Source organism: Cherax quadricarinatus, chromosome 25, assembly GCF_038502225.1.
Source record: "Cherax quadricarinatus isolate ZL_2023a chromosome 25, ASM3850222v1, whole genome shotgun sequence".
Classification (NCBI taxonomy): Eukaryota; Metazoa; Arthropoda; class Malacostraca; order Decapoda; family Parastacidae; genus Cherax; species Cherax quadricarinatus.
In genome coordinates this window covers 20,303,672-20,323,324 of record NC_091316.1, presented here as the reverse complement: position 1 = coordinate 20,323,324, position 19,653 = coordinate 20,303,672, and the positions used below count along the sequence as shown (strand labels likewise).

The window sequence follows — 19,653 nt, the reverse complement described above, 5'->3', positions numbered from 1 at the left end:
TTCACTTTCAACTTTCTACCTTTACACACATTCCCAAATTCGTCCACTAACCTTTGCAATTTTTCTTTAGAATCTCCCATAAGCACAGTATCATCAGCAAAAAGTAACTGTCACTTCCCATTTTGTATTTAATTCCCCATAATTTAATCCCACCCCTCTCCCGAACATGCTAGCATTTACAGTAGAACCTCAAAAATCGAACGTATCACATATCGAACGTTTCGAAAATAGAACCATTTTTTCGGACAAAGTGTGTTGCTATTATCTAACGCGCCCCTATTTTCGGACCGCCGGGTACAGGAACTGTCTACCCCACGCTCTGTCCGCGTCCCTGCGCAGGCGCCGTGAGCAGTCTAGCTTTGTTTATGTTTGAGTAAACGCTAACCTGCGCTCTCATTCACGCATTTTACGATTATTTCATTGTGTTTAGTGCTTGTGGGACTGTGAAATAAGCTGCCATGGGCCCAAAGAAACTTGCTAGTGGTACCCCTGTGGTAAAGAAAGTGAGAAACACCATAGATGTGAAGAACGAAATAATACAGAAATAATACAGAGTGGTGTGAGACTTGTTGAGCTTGCCAGGATGTATGGGAAAAACAAGTCGACCATCGGTTCTATCCTGTCAAAGAAAGAACAAATCAAGGAAGCTGATGTTGCAAAAGGTGTTAATATAGGGAGTGGATGAGGTGCCTTCTTCAAAGATTAAGGAGATTTGTGCCAAGTGGAATGATGTCCAAATGTTTGTGCAGAAGTACCACCCTGAGCAAGATGAAACAAGCCATCTTTGCAACAAGTTCAGTGACAGAACCATGTCCCATTTTAGGGAAATGTTAAAGAGGCACCAGAAACAGAGGACTGTGGACAGTTATTTTGTGAGACAGGGGTCCAGTGACTCTCAAGCTGGTCCTAGTGGCATTAAAAGACAGAAGGGAAGTAACCCCAGAGAGGGCTTTACCTGAAGTCCTCATGGAGGGGGATTCTCCTTCCAAACACTAACCCAACTCCCTCTCTCCTCCTCCCTATCTTCCAGATGCCATCACCAATCTTCAATAAAGGTAAGTAAAAATGTTATTTTATATGTATTACTATACATAATTTAAAAACTATAGTATTTGTTGGATGTAAAACTGTAATTAATCTCTATAAAATGTATTTTTTGTGTGAATATTTTTGGGTTTCTGGAATGGATTAATTGTATTTCCATTATTTCTTATGGGAAATATTGCTTTGAATTTCAGACTTTTCGAATTTAGAACTAGCTCCTGGAACGGATTAAGTTCGATTTTTGAGGTTCCACTGTATTTCTTTTACAACCCCATCTATAAATATATTAAACAACCATGGTGACATTACACATCCCTTTCTAAGACCTACTTTTACCGGGAAGTAGTCTCCCTCTCTTCTACACACCCTAACCTGAGCCTCACTATCCTCATAAAAACTCTTTACAGCATTTAGTAACTTACCCCCTATTCCATACACTTGCAACATCTGCCACATTGCTCCCCTATCCACTATCATATGCCTTTTCTAAATCCATAAATGCAATAAAAACTTCCCTACCTTTATCTAAATACTGCTCACATATATGCTTCAATGTAAACACTTGATCTACACATCCCCTACCCACTCTAAAACCTCTTTGCTCATCTGCAATTCTACATTCTATCTTACCTCTAATTCTTTCAATAATAACCCTACCGTACACTTTTCCTGGTATACTGAGTAAACTTATTCCTCTATAATTTTTACAATCTCTTTTGTCCCCCTTCCCTTTATATAAAGGGACTATACACGCTCTCCGCCAATCCCTAGGTACCTTCCCCTTTTTCATACATTTATTAAACAAAAATACCAACCACTCCAACACTATGTCCCGGCCCTGCTTTTAACATTTCTGTCATGATCCCGTCAGTTCCAGCTGCTTTACCCCCTTTCATTCTACATAATGCCTCATGCACCTCCCCCACACTCACATCCTGCTCTTCTTCACTCCTAAAAGATGATATACCTCCCTGGCCAGTGTATGAAATTACTGCCTCCCTTTCTTCGTCGACATTTAAAACTTCCTCAAAATATTCTCGCCATCTACCCAAAACCTCCATCTCCCCATCTCTTTTTTAACTGATAAATCCATTTGTTCCCTAGGCTTTCTTAACTTGTTTAACTCACTCCAAAATTTTCCTTATTTTCATTAAAATTCCTTGACAGTACCTCTCCCACTCTATCATCCGCTCTCCTTTTGCACTCTCTCACCACTCTCTTCACTTTTCTTTTACTCTCCATATGCTCTACTCTTCTTATAACACTTCTGCTTTGTAAATACCTCTCATAAGCTACCTTTTTCTCTTTTATCACACCCTTTACTTCTTCATTCCACCAATCACTCCTCTTTCCTCCTGCACCCACCCTCCTATAACCACAAACGTCTGCCCCACATTCTAATACTGCATTTTTAAAACTATTCCAACCCTCTTGAAGCCCCTCACTACTCATACCTGCACCAGCCCACCTTTCTGCCAATAGTTGCTTATATTTCACCCGAACTTCCTCCTCCCTTAGTTAATACACTTTCACCTCCCTCTTACTTGTTGTTGCCATTTTCCTCTTATCCCATCTACCTCTTACTCTAACTGTAGCTACAACTAGATAATGATCCGTTATATCAGTTGCCCCTCTATAAACGTGTACATCCTGGAGCCTACCCATCAACCTTTTATCCACCAATACATAATCTAACAAGCTACTTTCATTACGTGCTACATCATACATATGTATATATATTAAAGAACAATCATAATAAAAAAAAATTTATATTGTTTGTGTAAACAAGTTTTGTAAACAATATGATGATACTAGTGTTTTCGCTATAATTGTGTTACATTCAACGAATGTATGTATGAACATTGCACCATACTTTGGTCTCACAGGCCACATAATAAGTTATGTGAAAAAATAAAATAGTGAAAACAGCAAGAAACCTTTGAATACAAGTAAACCAAAGTTTACTGGGTGTGCGGCAGTTGCCGCTGTTGCCATACATGGCTCATTTTCTGCCAACTTCATACCTCTATATCTCAGTAAGTACTGATGGCAAAATTTTTTTTATTTTGGACTAAAACAATCAGAAAAATCATCTTAACATTTTCATAAGAAAATATAATTTCTTTTTCGAATATTTTTCGACACCGGGAGGCACTTCAGGATTAGGGGTTTCGGCAGTCAAGGGGTTAAAAGTTCCTCAACATATTCCTGCCATCTTCCCAATACCTCCAACTCCTGATCTACTAACTCCCTCCACTCTGTTTTTAATTGACAAATTCATTCATTCCCTAGGCTTTCTTAACTTGTTTATCTCACTCCAAATTTTTTTCTTATTTTTCAGCAAAATTTGTTGATAGTGCCTCACCAACTTATCTCTCTTTTTGCACTCTCTCACCATTCTCTTCACCTTTCTTTTACTCTTCTGCTTTGTAAAAAATCTCTCGTACACAACCTTATTCTCTTTTATCGCACCCTATACCTCATCATTCCACCAATCACTCCTCTTTTCTCCTGCACCTACCCTCCCATAGCCACAAACATCTGTTCCACATTCTAACACTGCATTTTCAAAACTATCCCACTCCTCTTCAACCCCCTCACTACCTATACTCACACTAGTTCACCTTTCTGCCTATAGCTGCTTATGTCTCACCCTAACTTCCTCCTTCCTTAGTTTATAAACCTTCACCTCTTTATTACTTGCTGTTGCCATTTTCCTTTTGCCCAATCTACCTCTTACTCTAACTGTAGATACAACTAAATAATGATCCAATATATTTGTTGCCTCTGTATAAACATGCACATCCTGAAGACTACCCACCAACCTTTTATCCACCAATACATAATCTAACTACTTTCATTATGTGTTACATCATATCTTGTATACTTAATCTATTTTTCATAAAATATGTATTACTTATTATCAACCTCTTTCTACACACAGTTCAATTAAAGGCCCCACATTTTCATTTACCCATGGCACCCCAAATTTACCTACTACTCCCTCCACAACATTTTTACCCACTTTAGCATTTAGGTCCCAACCACAAGTACTCTCTCACTTGGTTCAAAACTCCCCACACACTCACTCAACATTTCCCAAAATCCATCTCTCTTTCCTCCACACTTCTCTCTTCTCCAGGTGCATAAACACTTACCACAGATCCATATCCCTTCATCTGAAATTCTGAAATTCGAAAAGTTCCGAAAACCAAAGTTTTTTCGTGGAGTGTGGAACGTCAGTCATCTCCGTGCTGGGTCACGCCACCATGTGGTGGCATGGAGAATAATTCTGAAATTCGAAACAATAAAGGCCCCAAATGTTTCGGATTAAGGAATGTGCACCTGTATAACCCACTTTTCACATCCAACCCTTATTTCACTCCACATAATCCTTGAATTTATACATTTATATTCCCTCTTTCCCTGCCTTAACTTATCCTTCAACATTATTGCTACTCCTTCCTTAGTTCTACCTCTATTAGAAACCCATGACCTAATTCCATTTATTTCTCCCCACTGAAACTCTCCTACCCTCTTCAGCTTTGTTTCACTTAGAGCATGGACATCCATCTTCTTTTCATTCATAACATCCACAATCATCTCTTTATCATTCCCACTACATCTATGCACATTCAAACATCCCAGTTTAATGGTTTTCTTCTTATTTTTAGTAAGCCATACAGGAAAAGGAGTTACTAGCCCACTGCTCCCAGCATTTTAGTTGACTTTTAGAACATGAATGGCTTAGGGAGGAAAGATTCTTATTCCACTTCTCCACGGATATGAAAGGAAAAGTAATAACAACAACTTCTTTCTTCTTTCAATGCACCAGCCATATCCCACTGAGGTGGGGTGGCCCAAAAGGAAAAACGAAAGTTCCACCTTTTAAATTTAGTAATACATACAGAAGAAGGGGTTACTAGCCCCTTGCTCCCGGCATTTTAGTCGCCTCTTACGACACGCATGGCTTACGGAGGAAGAATTCTGTTCCACTTCCCCATGGAGATAAGAGGAAATAGACAAGAGCAAGAACTAGAAAGAAAATAGAAGAAAACCCAGAGGGGTATGTATATACATGTACATCCTTGTACATGTATGTGCAATGTGACCTAAGTGTAAGTAAATCTGTAGGGGAAGGAAGGCGGGGTAAGGGTCATCCTCGAAAAGGTTGGAGGGAGGGGGTAGAGGAGGTGTTGTGGGCGAGGGGTTTGGACTTCCAGCAAGCGTGCGTGAGCGTGTTAGATAGGAGTGAATGGAGACAAATGGTATTTGGGACCTGACCATCTGTTGGAGTGTGAGCAGGGTAATATTTAGTGAAGGGATTCAGGGAAACTGGTTACAGTGGACCCCCGGTTCCCGATGCTATCGGTATCCGATAAATCCGGTAGCCGATGCATTTGATCGAAAAAATTTTGCCTCGCTTCCCGATACAAAACCCGGTATGCGATACGATTCGTACGAGACGTGTCCAGTGTTTACAAGCCAGCCAGTGTGCGCGCATCTAAGGATACATTCGGTACATTCTATATTATCCATATTATCACTGTTTTTGGTGCTTGTTTCTGCAAAATAAGTCACCATGGGCCCCAAGAAAGCTTCTAGTGCCAACCCTTCAAGACCAAGGGTGCTAATGACTATTGAAATGAAGAAAGAGATAATTGCAAAGTATGAAAGTGGAGTGCGTGTATTGGAGCTGGTCAGGTTGTATAGTAAACCCCAATCAACCATCTCTACTATAGTGAGCAGGAAAACAGCAATCAAGGAAGCTGTTCTTGCAAAAGGTGCAACTGTGATTACAAAACAGCGACCACAAGTGTTAGAAAATGTTGAGAGACTGTTATTGGTGTGGATAAATGAAAAACAGATAGCAGGAGATAGCATCTCTCAAGCGATCATTTGTGAAAAGGCTAGGCAGTTGCATGACGATTTGGTAAAGAAATTGCCTGCAACTAGTGCTGATGTGAGTGAATTTAAGGCCAGCAAAGGTTGGTTTGAAAGATTTAAGAATCGTAGTGACATACATAGTGTCATTAGGCATGGTGAGGCTGCCAGTTCAGACCACAAAGCAGCTGAAAAATATGTGCATGAATTCAAGGAGTACATAGAGGCTGAAGGATTGAAACCTGAACAAGTGTTTAATTGTGACAAAACAGGCCTGTTTTGGAAGAAATTGCCAAGCAGGACCAACATTACTCAGAAGTAAAAGCTATCTCAAGTCCTAATGGAGGGGGATTCCCCTTCTAAACAATAGGTTCAACACACTCCCCTCCTCCCATCCCATCAATCATCACCAGATCTTCATTAAAGGCAAGTGTCAATTATTCTATTGTTATTATTTTATTGTTATTGTAATTATTCTATTGCATTAAACTTCATATTTCATGTGGTAAAAGTTTTTTTTTCATACTTTTGTGTGTCTTGCACGGATTAATTTGATTTCCATTATTTCTTATGGGGAAAATTGATTCGCTTTCCGATAATTTTGGTTTATGATGAGCTCTCTGGAACGGATTAATATCGCGAACCGGGGGTCCACTGTATTTTATATAACCGGACTCGAGTCCTGGAAATGGGAAGTGCAATGCCTGCACTCTAAAGGAGGGGTTTGGGATATTGGCAGTTTGGAAAGATATATCGTGTATTTTTATATGTATATACTTCTAAGCTGTTGTATTCTGGGCACCTCTGCAAAAACAGTTATTATGTGTGAGTGAGGTGATAGTGTTGAATGATGATGAAAGTATTTTCTCTTTGGGGATTTTCTTTCTCTTTGGGTCACCCTGCCTCGGTGGGAGATGGCCGACTTGTTGAAAAACAAAAAAAAACTCTCTATATCTCTCTTTATCTCTCTCTCTTTATCTCCCTCTCTTTATATCTCTCTCTTTATATCTCTGTTTATATCTCTCTCTTTATATCTCTAGATCTCTCTCTCTATATCTCTCTCTTTATATCTCTCTCTTTATATCTCTCTCTTTATATCTCTCTTTATATCTCTCTCTTTATATCTCTCTCTTTACACAGAGTTTGACAAGGTTAAGGATCCCTAGCTTTATTGACAAGCTATTTACAGGTTAAGGATTCCTAACTTTATTGGCAAGCTAAGAGCTGTTACCTACATCAGCTCATTTGAAAGCATTTTTATTGTTATGAGACATACAAGTAGGGAACAGGATGAAGTTGGAGTAATCTGTAGGCCAGCATTTTCATTTGATCAACTGACTTTATCTCGTTGACATCATTATGCTGTACGAATGTGTTCCATACTCGAGTCATCCTGGGTATATAGGATCTCAGATGGAGTGAAGTTCTGGAGAAGGGTACAGCCAGAGTGAAGTTGCTGCTTTCTGCCCGTTTTGTGGCATAAAAGCTTGTTTCACGCTGTCCTCGAAGTGGATCGAAGTGTGGTACTTTGACAATATTGGCCTTGTACATAACAGTAAGGCCACCCACATCCCTCCTATGTTGAAGGCTCTGCTGAAATGACAGATCTATCCAGGATGGGTCCAGGCTAGAGATGAGACGTCTTGCTCTGTTCTCTACTCTGTCAAGCAGTCGCAGATGAGAGGGGGGCAGGCAAACCAAGAAAGTGGAGCATATTCAAGGTGCGAGCGTACTTGTGCCTCGTACAGAATCTTGCAACCCCTACTGTCAAGTAGATGCGGGACACGGCAAAGTGCTGTAAGCTTTCTGGCTGCCTTGTTTGCAAGATTTACAACATGGTTCTTCATGGTTAGTTTGGAGTAAAATTTCACCCCAAGGATATCAACTTCTTCTCCAGGTGCCAACACCCTCCCATTCATCCTTACTACTGCACCAGCATTACCATCATGGTGCCTAGAGACGATCACCATTTGCATTTTCTCAGGTGCAAATGTTACTTACCATCTATTTCTCCAAGCTGATATAGCTCTCAGCTGGTGATTGATGTAGCTTAGAGCAGCTGGCATTTTTTCTCTTGGATAAGTGAATGTCAGTGTGCAGTCATCTGCATATGCATGTGATTCTGGGATGAGATGAAGAAGGTCGTTAAAGTAGACATTCCATAACAATGGTCTCAGCACGCTTCCTTGTGGAACACTTGCCCCAATAGGATGTCTTGCTGATTCCGTTCCATTGAGAACTACACTTAGAGATCTACCATGAAGGTAATCACTGAGGAGACATAGCGTAGAGCCTGCAATTCCCAGTGCTTGATGTTTTGCTAAGAGGCCCTGGTGCCACACCCAGTCGAAAGCGCCAGCAATGTCCAGTGCTACTCTTTATATCTCTCTCTTTATATCTCTATCTTTATATCTCTATCTTTATATCTCTATCTTTATATCTCTATCTTTATATCTCTATCTTTATATCTCTATCTTTGTATCTCTATCTTTGTATCTCTATCTTTGTATCTCTATCTTTATAGCTCTATCTTTATAGCTCTATCTTTATAGCTCTATCTTTATAGCTCTATCTTTATCTCAGTCTCTATGTCTCTTTATGTCTATCTGCCTTTTTCTGTCTGACTGCCTGCCTCTGTCTGACTCTGTCTGCCTGCCTCTGTCTGTGTATCTCTGTCTCTCCTTGTGTGTGTGTGTGTGTGTGTGTGTGTGTGTGTGTGTGTGTGTGTGTGTGCGTGTGTGCGTGTGTGCGTGTGTGCGTGTGTGCGTGTGTGTGTGCGTGTGTGTGTGCGTGTGTGTGTGCGTGTGTGTGTGCGTGTGTGTGTGCGTGTGTGTGTGCGTGTGCGCGTGTGTGCGTGTGCGTGTGCGTGTGTGTGTGTGTGTGTGTGTGTGTGTGTGTGTGTGTGTGTGTCTGTCTGTCTGTCTGTCTGTCTGTCTGAGAGAGTGCCACTCATGAACCAACAGGTAGTACACACACTGCAGAATCATCACATCTGAACAAGTGGAAATGCCTATTACTTGCCACATTCATGCTTATGCTTCATCTCTACAGGGGCAGTATAGCACTTTGTCTGGCTTTTTTGGGGTTATCCTAGGTAATTTACACTATGTATGATAACTGTACTTATGTGTACCTGTGCCTAAATAAACTTACTTAGTGCTTGATCCTGGTTCATGAGTCTCTCTCTGAGACAGACAAAGGCATAGAGATAGACAGAGCTAGCCAGCCATAGACATCTAGGCAGCCAAAGTCAGCCTTCCAGCCGATCAGCCAGCCAGCTGAACATGTATTACACGTTGCAGAATTGTCTCTCTCTCTCTCTCTCTCTCTACTTAGGGTATAGGTGATAGGACATTCTGGCAGGTTGACACTACCAGTTGCATCAAAATTGAATGGATGTAGCACAAAAGTTGCACGTTGACTATTATCTATGTTTTTGTTATTTCCTCGACCACTTGTGGCCACATCCAACTTAAAGCCACTAAACTCAGGCAGGGTCAACATCACTTTCCTCCTCAAAAGGAGCGTGTTAATACAACATGGCATTAGTCAATCCCTGGGGTTTGCCATGCTGTTTACTCTAGCTGGCCCTCAATGGAACTGGTGCTCCCACAAGGTACTAAGTGGTCCCAGATCTTTTAATACTGCACACACTCAGTGTGTGCAGTATATTGCCTAGGACTATCAGGCCTCTGGTGCCAAATATGAAGGCAAGAAAAATAAAACATTGATTTACATTTGGAGTGCTAGCAGTAAGAACATAAATCAATGTTTGGACAAAGGGCTAACAGATGTTTCAGTGGTGGGCAAGAGATTTGCAAAACTTAAATTACCACTTTAACCTCTTATTGACATGCTGGATTCTGGTAAGAGATTAAGAACATCCTTTGCATATGTCTCCCAAGATTTCCACTAACCATCCAGGCTTGATTTTCTGAAGTTTCAATTAGGAGCTATTAATTTTTCAACCCCAATCATTACCAAATCCCTTCACAAATAATGGCTAGACAATTGGCCAAGAAGTAAAAAGCCTCTGCAGCTTTATGCGAGACTTGTATGAATAAAATATCTGGATCAATGATAATACAATGGAACTTCTACCTTATCAGGGCCTCGGCAACTTACAAATTTAGTAAGAGTTTACAGGAAGTTTCTAAGTTTTTCCAAACTTAATCTTTTTCACATGTAAAAGTCTTTAACCACAAAACTCAAACAAACAAATAATATACTTGATCCTTTTCTGAGAATTAGGGAAGTTCAGTGATGAAGAGATTTGCTTATTCACTTGTCTAAACTTCAACTGCAAATAATACAATAAGGCTGAAATCAAGATAATATCATGCAACTTAAATTATCACAAACTATCGGAAAGGTTGGAGGGAAGGGGTAAAGGAGGTTTTGTGGGTGAGGGGCTTGGACTTCCAGCAACCATGCATGAGCATGTTTCTCAGTAGTAGTACCAGTTCCTAGTAACCAGTTACCAGTAACCAGTGTACCAGTAGATGACTCACTACCAACCATCTGTGTGAATCACTGACTGATTATTCATATTGCTGCTGACCATAGCAGGATTTCAAACATCCCTCACCCGTAGGCACTGTGGAGCAGTCAAAGATAGGTTCACAATTCCCTTGAAGCCTTAAGCAGTCTCGAGAATGACAATCCTGCTGATGATGTTGCTTCACACGTCTCTGACATAGATGATTTTGGGGATGAAGTGGAACAAATCTTTTCTGATGACAATCCACCTTTTTGTTTGCACATAACTTCCAATGCAACCATAGGCCCTATAGTGCAAGCATCTGTTCATAATGCGCCCGTTCATTTGTTCATGGACTCTGGTGCGCAAATCAATATTATCAGGTCTAGTTTGTTTAGGGATAAGCAGTTACGACATGTCCTTCTCGTAGAACCGACTCATGTGTCCTCCCTTAGTGGAGTAGCTGGTTCTCACCTGCGTGTCAGAGGTCGGACTTCCCTCACTTTTTCTATCCAAGGTAGAGACTTCACTGCTTCCTTCCTTGTTGTCGACCAGATTACTTTCCCTGGTGACCTTCTACTGGGATTTGCTTCCATGCGAGACTTACGCATTGTGCTCGACCCTTATCGATGGCATGCCCAAATTGATGACTTGATCGTACCATTTTGGGGTTACCAGCTTGGATCCGAGATCTGCCATACTGCTGCAGAGTACGACATTCAAATTAAGTCCTTACAGGCCAGTGCATTTTCCAGTAGTGTACCCAAGCGGTCAGGCACTGATGATCCTGTCACTCCTGTCTGTGTTCCTGCAACTTCAGACTTGCAAAATAGTGTCCAGTTACCTCAAGTGTCTGAGGACGCTCTGACTACCTTGAGTGCTGAGCCTATCCCTGCTAGTTCAAGTAGTAGTATCTCCACAGGGGACGCCTTGTCGGAAAACAATTACTTGCAACTAGTAATGCCCTCTCTTGTTGATGTCACATGCCGTCTGCAGAAAGACGTTTCTGTCGCGGCTAGTGCCCTCACTAGAGTGTCTGTTGTTGTTCCTAGTGTTCCAGATGGTGATAACGTCCTAGTTGACAGTGATTCCTGCAAAGTAAAAGGTCTATTTGTTGAACCATCCTTACATGTTGTAAGAGATAGTAAGATCCATTTCTTCCTAGCTAACACTTCTGGTCACAGTGTTCGTCTCAGAGAAAATACCAATTTTGTTGACCTTTGTTCACTATCCTTACCCTGTTCAGGTAGAGGATGAGTTGTCACCTGACCAGTGGGTCGGTGCTATTTCTACCGGGGAGACCTCATCCACTTCACCGGATCAATCTGTTCCACCAGTTGAGGAGAAAGACTTAGCTCCCACTGACTTCCCAGATGAAGTCAAGCGTTTGTTGACTCTGTTGAACAAACGTTGTAAAGCCATTGCCTTACCAGGTGAGAAGATGGGTATAACGAACTTATTGTCCCATCGTATCCCACTTGAACCTGGTACTAGACCTATCTACATACCTGCGTACAGAATGCCTCATTCACAAGTTGCTGTCACAGAAGAACTGATCAATCAAATGCTTGATGATGGAGTTATTGCACCTAGCAATTCACCTTGGAATGCGCCCTTGATCCTAGTACCTAAGAAGGATGGTACTTGGCGCCCAGTGATTGACTTTAGGAAGTTAAATGCGAAAACTATCCCAGATCGCTTCCCACTTCCTGTACTGGGTGATCTTTTACGTAACATCGGAGATAACAAAGTCTTTTCAACCCTGGACTTGCTACAAGGGTTTTGGCAAGTCCCTCTTCATGAGGACAGCCAAGAGCTAACTGCATTCTCCACTCCTACAGGTCATTATCACTTCCTCCGTATGGCGTTTGGATTACGATCCTCCTCTATCACGTTCTCAAGGCTCATGACTAATATCTTTAGAGGTCTCATAGGTAATGCACTTATGGTGTACTTAGATGACGTAATCGTCATGTCTAAAGACGTGGATACACACTTGAAAAGACTTGATGTAGTACTTGGTAAGCTTGAAGAAGCTAATTTAAAGATCAAACTGTCTAAATGTAAATTTTTCAGATCAGAAATTAAGTTTCTTGGTCATGTAGTCACTCCTAGAGGGGTTACGACTGACCAAAGTAAAGTAACTGCAGTACTAAATTTTCCAACTCCCAAAACTGCTGATGCCGCAAGATCCTTTGTGGGCTTAGCAGGTTTTTATAGATCTTTCATTGCCAATTTTTCTTCCATAGCTGCTCCTCTAACTGAGTTGCTTAAGAAAGATGCTCCTTTAGTTTGGACCTTCCGTCAAGAAAGAGCATTCCAAACTCTAAAAGAAAAGCTAACATCTGCTCCAATTTTGAAAATTCCAGATTTTTCTAAGCCCTTCTATCTGACAACTGATGCTAGTTCTATTGGCATAGGTGCCGTACTAGCTCAGAAGACCGATGGCAAGTACAACGCAGTTGCATTTGCTAGCCGAGTCCTTACGAAGGCTGAACGTAATTATACAGTAACTGAGCAAGAAGCTTTAGCAATAGTATGGTCTTTAAAGCACTTCCGAGACATTATTTATCAGTACAGTGGACCCCCGCATAACGATGGCATCGCATAGCGATTTTTCCGCATAACGATTACTTTTATCGCAAAATTTTTGCCCCGCATACCGATTAAAAACCCGCATACCGATTTTCGTCCGAGACGCGTCCAATGTGCCCTCACATGTGCCGGCCGTCCCATTGTTTACCAGCCAGCCTCCGCGGTAACATCCAAGCATACACTCGGAATATTTCGTATTATTACAGTGTTTTCGGTGGTGTTTCTGGAAAATAAGTGACCATGGGCCCCAAGAAAGCTTCTAGTGCCAACCCTGTGGTAAAAAGGGTGAGAATTAGTATGGAAATTAAGAAAGATTTTGAAGGGTTTGGGGCTAACCCTGAGAAGCCTATGCCAGTTGTGGAATCCATTGTGCCTACTTCAAAGATTAAGGAAATGTGTGCAGAGTGGTTTGAACTGCAAACCTTTATAGATGAAAATCACCCTGACACAGCTGTTGCAAGCCGTGCTGGTGACTATTTCAATGACAATGTTATGGCCCATTTTAGGAAAGTCTTGAAGAAACGGGAGGTACAGAGCTCTATGGACAGATTTGTTGTGCGACAGAGGTCCAGTGACTCTGAAGCTGGTCCTAGTGGCATTAAAAGAAGAAGGGAAGTAACCCCAGAAAAGGACTTGCTACCTCAAGTCGTAATGGAAGGGGATTCCCCTTCTAAACAGTAAGAAGATAATGCTCTCCCCTCCTCCCATCCCATCAATCATCACCAGATCTTCAATAAAAGTAAGTGTCATGTAATTGTGCATGCCTTTTTCAGTTTGTGTGTATTAAAATTAACATTTCATGTGGTAAAAAAAATTTTTTTTCATACTTTTGGGCGTCTTGCACGGATTAATTTTATTTCCATTATTTCTTATGGGGAAAATTAATTCGCATAACGATTATTTCGCATAACGATGAGCCCTCTTGCACGGATTAAAATCGTTAACCGGGGGTCCACTGTACTCTGTTCATGTCTTGACAGACCATGCTCCACTGATACCTTTATTCCAGAACAAACAACCTACTGGAAGGTTAGCCAGATGGACCTTGACTATCCAAGAGTTCAATCCCACCTTTGAACACTTACCTGGCAAGTCAAATGTAGTCGCAGATGCCTTATCGCGACATGTTAGTATAGTAACTGCAGACCCTCCATTTAGTGCTGAGGATGTAAAGAATGCTCAATGAACAGATCCCATGTGGTCTGGTGTGATTTGATTCCTGCTCCAGGACGATCTTGTTCTGACTGTGAAGCCACCAGCACCCATCAGTGACTTTGTCATGAACCAAGAATTACTGTATCGAACAGCTGAGTTGGGTACTCCTAGCAGAAGAGTTTACCAGTTAGTAATTCCACAGTCACTAGTGAATGTAGCCATACAGCTAGTTCACGATGTACCAGGTGTTGCGCACCCTGGTACGGATTGTTCAGTAAAACAAGCCAGATTGAAATACTTTTGGCCTCGTATGCAACTGGTATTTCTGAGTATGTTAAGAAATGTAGTGTCTGCATGCATCATAAAGGTAATGCTAATGGTCCTAATCCAATCCAAGTGTATCCAACCACTAGCGAACCGTGGGAAAGAGTTGCGCTAGATCTGTTAACTAATTTCCAATGTTCCCTCCAGGGCAACAAACATCTATGTGTTATGGTAGATCATTTCACCAGATATTGTGAGTTAGTTCCTATTGCAGATAAGACTGCCAAAACAGTAGCTAAAGCGTTTGAAGAACGCATTATCTGCAGGCATACCACCCCTAAGTCCCTAGTAACAGATAATGGAGGTGAATTCTGTAATGAAATTATTGAAAATTTGTGTACCTTGTACAAGATCTCTAAATCCACCATTGTTCCTCATCATCCTGCCAGCAATGGGTTAGCGGAACGTACCAATAAGAAAGTACTTGATGTCTTGAGAGCCACTATCAATCCCAACAGTGAAACTTGGGATGAAGTTATACCTGATGTGCAGTGTGCTATAAATTCTGCTTACAATGTTTCTATAGGTGACACTCCACATTATGCATTGTATGGTGTAGATAAACGTTTGCCTTATGAGTTGCTATATTCTAATCCGAAACCAAATTACAACCCTGATGATTTCATAGCAACTCGTACCAGCTTAGCTCAAAGTGTTTTTAGAAGAATCCGTGAAACACTTCATAAATCAACAGCAGAATTTACACGAGTCGCAAACACTTGAGCAAAGCCATCCAAAATCAAAGTAGGTTCGAGAGTTATGCTGACTAACTTTAACAAAACGTCTGCAATGCCTAAGCTTGATCAAAAGTTTGTTGGTCCTTATCGAGTAGTTGAACATATCACTGGTAATAAGTATAAGGTTAGAGAAATTAGTACTGGTCAGTATAAAGAATCGCATTTAGATCACATGAAGTTAGTATGTGATGATAATGATGTTCCAACCCAGACTAATGTGACAGACTCTGACAATCCTCCTGATCCTGTACTCTCTACCTCTGATACTCAGTCAGACGATCTACCTGAATGTCGTTATTCCCTACGTACACGACAGGTATTGAGAAATCCTCAATTATCATTTGTTACTTCCAATTCAGATTTGCCTCAAATACAGCATGAGTTAGCCAGTGCAACAGAGTTTGATCCTCCCAGAGATGACACCCATTCTGCATATGTCAATCTCACCCTAGCAGAGTTGGGGTTAAATGTAAATAACCTGTATAGATGAATAATTACAGTATCAACTTATCAGTATTCAAGAATTTTTTTGTGTGTTCACGTTCTCTCCAAATTCTGAGAGTTAACAGTCTAGATTTGAGTGCACCGAATCTGCCTTTCTGTTAAACACTTCTTTCTTTGTATATATTCCTTCCTCAGAATCCGTAGATCACATGAATACAGATCGATCGATCAAATTTTTTTTTATCACTTCTATTGTGTAATCCCAACGTTGAGTTTCATTCGATGAGTTGTGCTATATCAAACCTTGTATTGCATTACAGTTTCAATTCCATAAGCTTCCATTCCAATATTCTACTTATATATGTTATAATGTTCAATTGTTGTGTACTTTGACATTGTATAGAATCAGCCCAAGCCGTACACCTGCCGTCTCTAGTTTGTATTAGTTGTATGTCGGGACGACATACGTTAGCGTCGCTGAGCTCTCAGTAGTAGTACCAGTTCCTAGTAACCAGTGTACCAGTAGATGACTCACTACCAACCGTCTGCGTGAATCACTGACTGATTATTCATATTGCTGCTGACCATAGCAGGATTTCAAACATCCCTCACCCGTAGGCACTGTGGAGCAGTCGAAGATAAGGAGCAGAGAGAGGCAGGTCGGCTGTTGGCGCGTCCCATACTTCCCGTTATATATTATACGTACTACCAGCCTAAGTGAGTATTCTTACCCCATCCACGTATCGAAAACCCACTTGACATGTTAGATAGGAGTGAATGGAGACGAATGGTTTTTGCGACCTGATGAGCTGTTGGAGTGTGAGCAGGGCAATATTTAGTGAAGGGATTCAGGGAAACCGGTTATTTTTATATAGCCGGACTTGAGTACTGGAAACGGGATGTACAATGCCTGTGCTTTAAAGGAGGGGTTTGGGATATTGGCAGTTTGGAGGGATATGTTATATTTTTTTTTTTTTTATTATCACACTGGCCGATTCCCACCAAGGCAGGGTGGCCCGAAAAAGAAAAACTCTCACCATCATTCACTCCATCACTGTCTTGCCAGAAGGGTGCTTTACACTACAGTTTTTAAACTGCAACATTAACACCCCTCCTTCAGAGTGCAGGCACTGTACTTCCCATCTCCAGGACTCAAGCCCGGCCTGCCGGTTTCCCTGAACCCCTTCATAAATGTAACTTTGCTCACACTCCAACAGCACGTCAAGTATTAAAAACCATTTGTCTCCATTCACTCCTATCAAACACGCTCACGCATGCCTGCTGGAAGTCCAAGCCCCTCGCACACAAAACCTCCTTTACCCCCTCCCTCCAACCTTTCCTAGGCCGACCCCTACCCCGCCTTCCTTCCACTACAGACTGATACACTCTTGAAGTCATTCTGTTTCGCTCCATTCTCTCTACATGTCCGAACCACCTCAACAACCCTTCCTCAGCCCTCTGGACAACAGTTTTGGTAATCCCGCACCTCCTCCTAACTTCCAAACTACGAATTCTCTGCATTATATTCACACCACACATTGCCCTCAGACATGACATCTCCACTGCCTCCAGGCTTCTCCTCGCTGCAACATTCATCACCCATGCTTCACACCCATATAAGAGCGTTGGTAAAACTATACTCTCATACATTCCCCTCTTTGCCTCCAAGGACAAAGTTCTTTGTCTCCACAGACTCCTAAGTGCACCACTCACCCTTTTCCCCTCATCAATTCTATGATTCACCTCATCTTTCATAGACCCATCCGCTGACACGTCCACTCCCAAATATCTGAATACATTCACCTCCTCCATACTCTCTCCCTCCAATCTGATATTCAATCTTTCATCACCTAATCTTTTTGTTATCCTCATAACCTTACTCTTTCCTGTATTCACCTTTAATTTTCTTCTTTTGCACACCCTACCAAATTCATCCACCAATCTCTGCAACTTCTCTTCAGAATCTTCCAAGAGCACAGTGTCATCAGCAAAGAGCAACTGTGACAACTCCCACTTTGTGTGTGATTCTTTATCTTTTAACTCCACGCCTCTTGCCATGACCCTCACATTCACTTCTCTTACAACCCCATCTATAAATATATTAAACAACCACGGTGACATCACACATCCTTGTCTAAGGCCTACTTTTACTGGGAAATAATTTCCCTCTTTCCTACATACTCTAACTTGAGCCTCACTATCCTCGTAAAAACTCTTCACTGCTTTCAGTAACCTACCTCCTACACCATACACCTGCAACATCTGCCACATTGCCCCCCTATCCACCCTGTCATACACCTTTTCCATATCCATAAATGCCACAAAGACCTCTTTAGCCTTATCTAAATACTGTTCACTCATATGTTTCACTGTAAACACCTGGTCCACACACCCCCTACCTTTCCTAAAGCCTCCTTGTTCATCTGCTATCCTATTCTCCGTCTTACTCTTAATTCTTTCAATAATAACTCTACCATACACTTTACCAGGTATACTCAACAAACTTATCCCCCTATAATTTTTGCACTCTCTTTTATCCCCTTTGCCTTTATACAAAGGAACTATGCATGCTCTCTGCCAATCCCTAGGTACCTTACCCTCTTCCATACATTTATTAAATAATTGCACCAACCACTCCAAAACTATATCCCCACCTGCTTTTAACATTTCTATCTTTATCCCATCAATCCCGGCTGCCTTACCCCCTTTCATTTTATCTACTGCCTCACGAACTTCCTCCACACTCACAACTGGCTCTTCTAAACTGTTTTATCTGGGCACCTCTGCAAAAACAGTGATTATGTATGAGTGAGGTGAAAGTGTTGAATGATGAAAGTATTTTCTTTTTGGGGATTTTCTTTCTTTTTGGGTCACCCTGCCTAGGCGGGAGATGGCCGACTTGTTGAAAAAAAAAAAGTAAAAGTAAATAAAAAAAAGTAAATAAAAAAAAAGTAAATAAAAAATCATCCAATCAGACTCACCTCGGAATCAGCTATATCTTCCACTTCCATGTCATAGGGAGGTGCTTCAACTGTATCAGGCGCTGCCTCCATCTTCTGCATCCCTTCCAGTGCACGAGTATTGCTAGGCTCATGACTGGTGGGATCAAAATCAATCTACACTTAGATCTAATAGGATCATTATAATCTTAGCTCATGCACTGATAATCTTAAAGGACATTAGTAACTTCTGAGTGCCAAATACATCTTCAGGATTTCCAAAATTTTACACTTGCACTTACACACTTACACTTACACTTACACACACACACACACACACACACACACACACACACACACACACACACACACACACACACACACACACACACACACACACAGAGTAGTCAGGAAGTGGAATAGTTTGGGAAGTGATGTAGTGGAGGCAGGATCCATACATAGCTTTAAGCAGAGGTATGATAAAGCTCACGGTTCAGGGAGTGTGACCTAGAAGCGACCAGTGAAGAGGCGGGGCCAGGAGCCAGGACTCGACCCCTGCAACCTCAACTAGGTGAGTACAACTAGGTGAGTACACACGCACACACACGTGCACACACACATACACATGCACACACACGCACGAACACGCACACACATAGAACAGGCCTAGTGTCTAATCGACATGTACCTAGAACAAAATGGTAACTAACACTTACACACAGGAAGGACACTGCAATGGACTGGAGAATAACTAACAAGAAGGTAACAAGTAATGGTATGTGATGAGGTGTCAGAGTGGGAGCCTGTGACGAGCAGGGTTCCACAGGGGTCAGTCCTAAGACCAGATCTATTTTTGGTATATGTGAACAACATGACGAAAGAGAGAGACTCAGAAGAGTCCCTGTTTGCAGGTGATGTGAAGTTAATGAGGAGAATTAAACTGGATGAAGATCAGGTAGGACTACAAAGAGACCTGGACAGGCTGCAAGCCTGGTCCAGCAACTGGCTCCTGGAATTTAACCTTGCCAAATGCAAAGTCGTGAAGATCGGG

At 41.6% G+C, this 19,653-nt stretch overlaps 1 protein-coding gene across 1 annotated transcript in view; it reads right to left on the bottom strand.

The window, feature by feature from the left end:
* LOC138853202 (anaphase-promoting complex subunit 7-like) overlaps positions 1 to 18,759 on the bottom strand; it is a gene marked incomplete at its 5' end in the record, with an annotated part of 50,643 nt that extends 31,884 nt beyond the window's left edge. The window contains 1 exon segment of the mRNA XM_070088654.1: positions 18,645 to 18,759. Coding sequence (XP_069944755.1) covers positions 18,645 to 18,759 — 115 coding nt within the window.
* Positions 18,760 to 19,653: the final 894 nt, after the last annotated feature.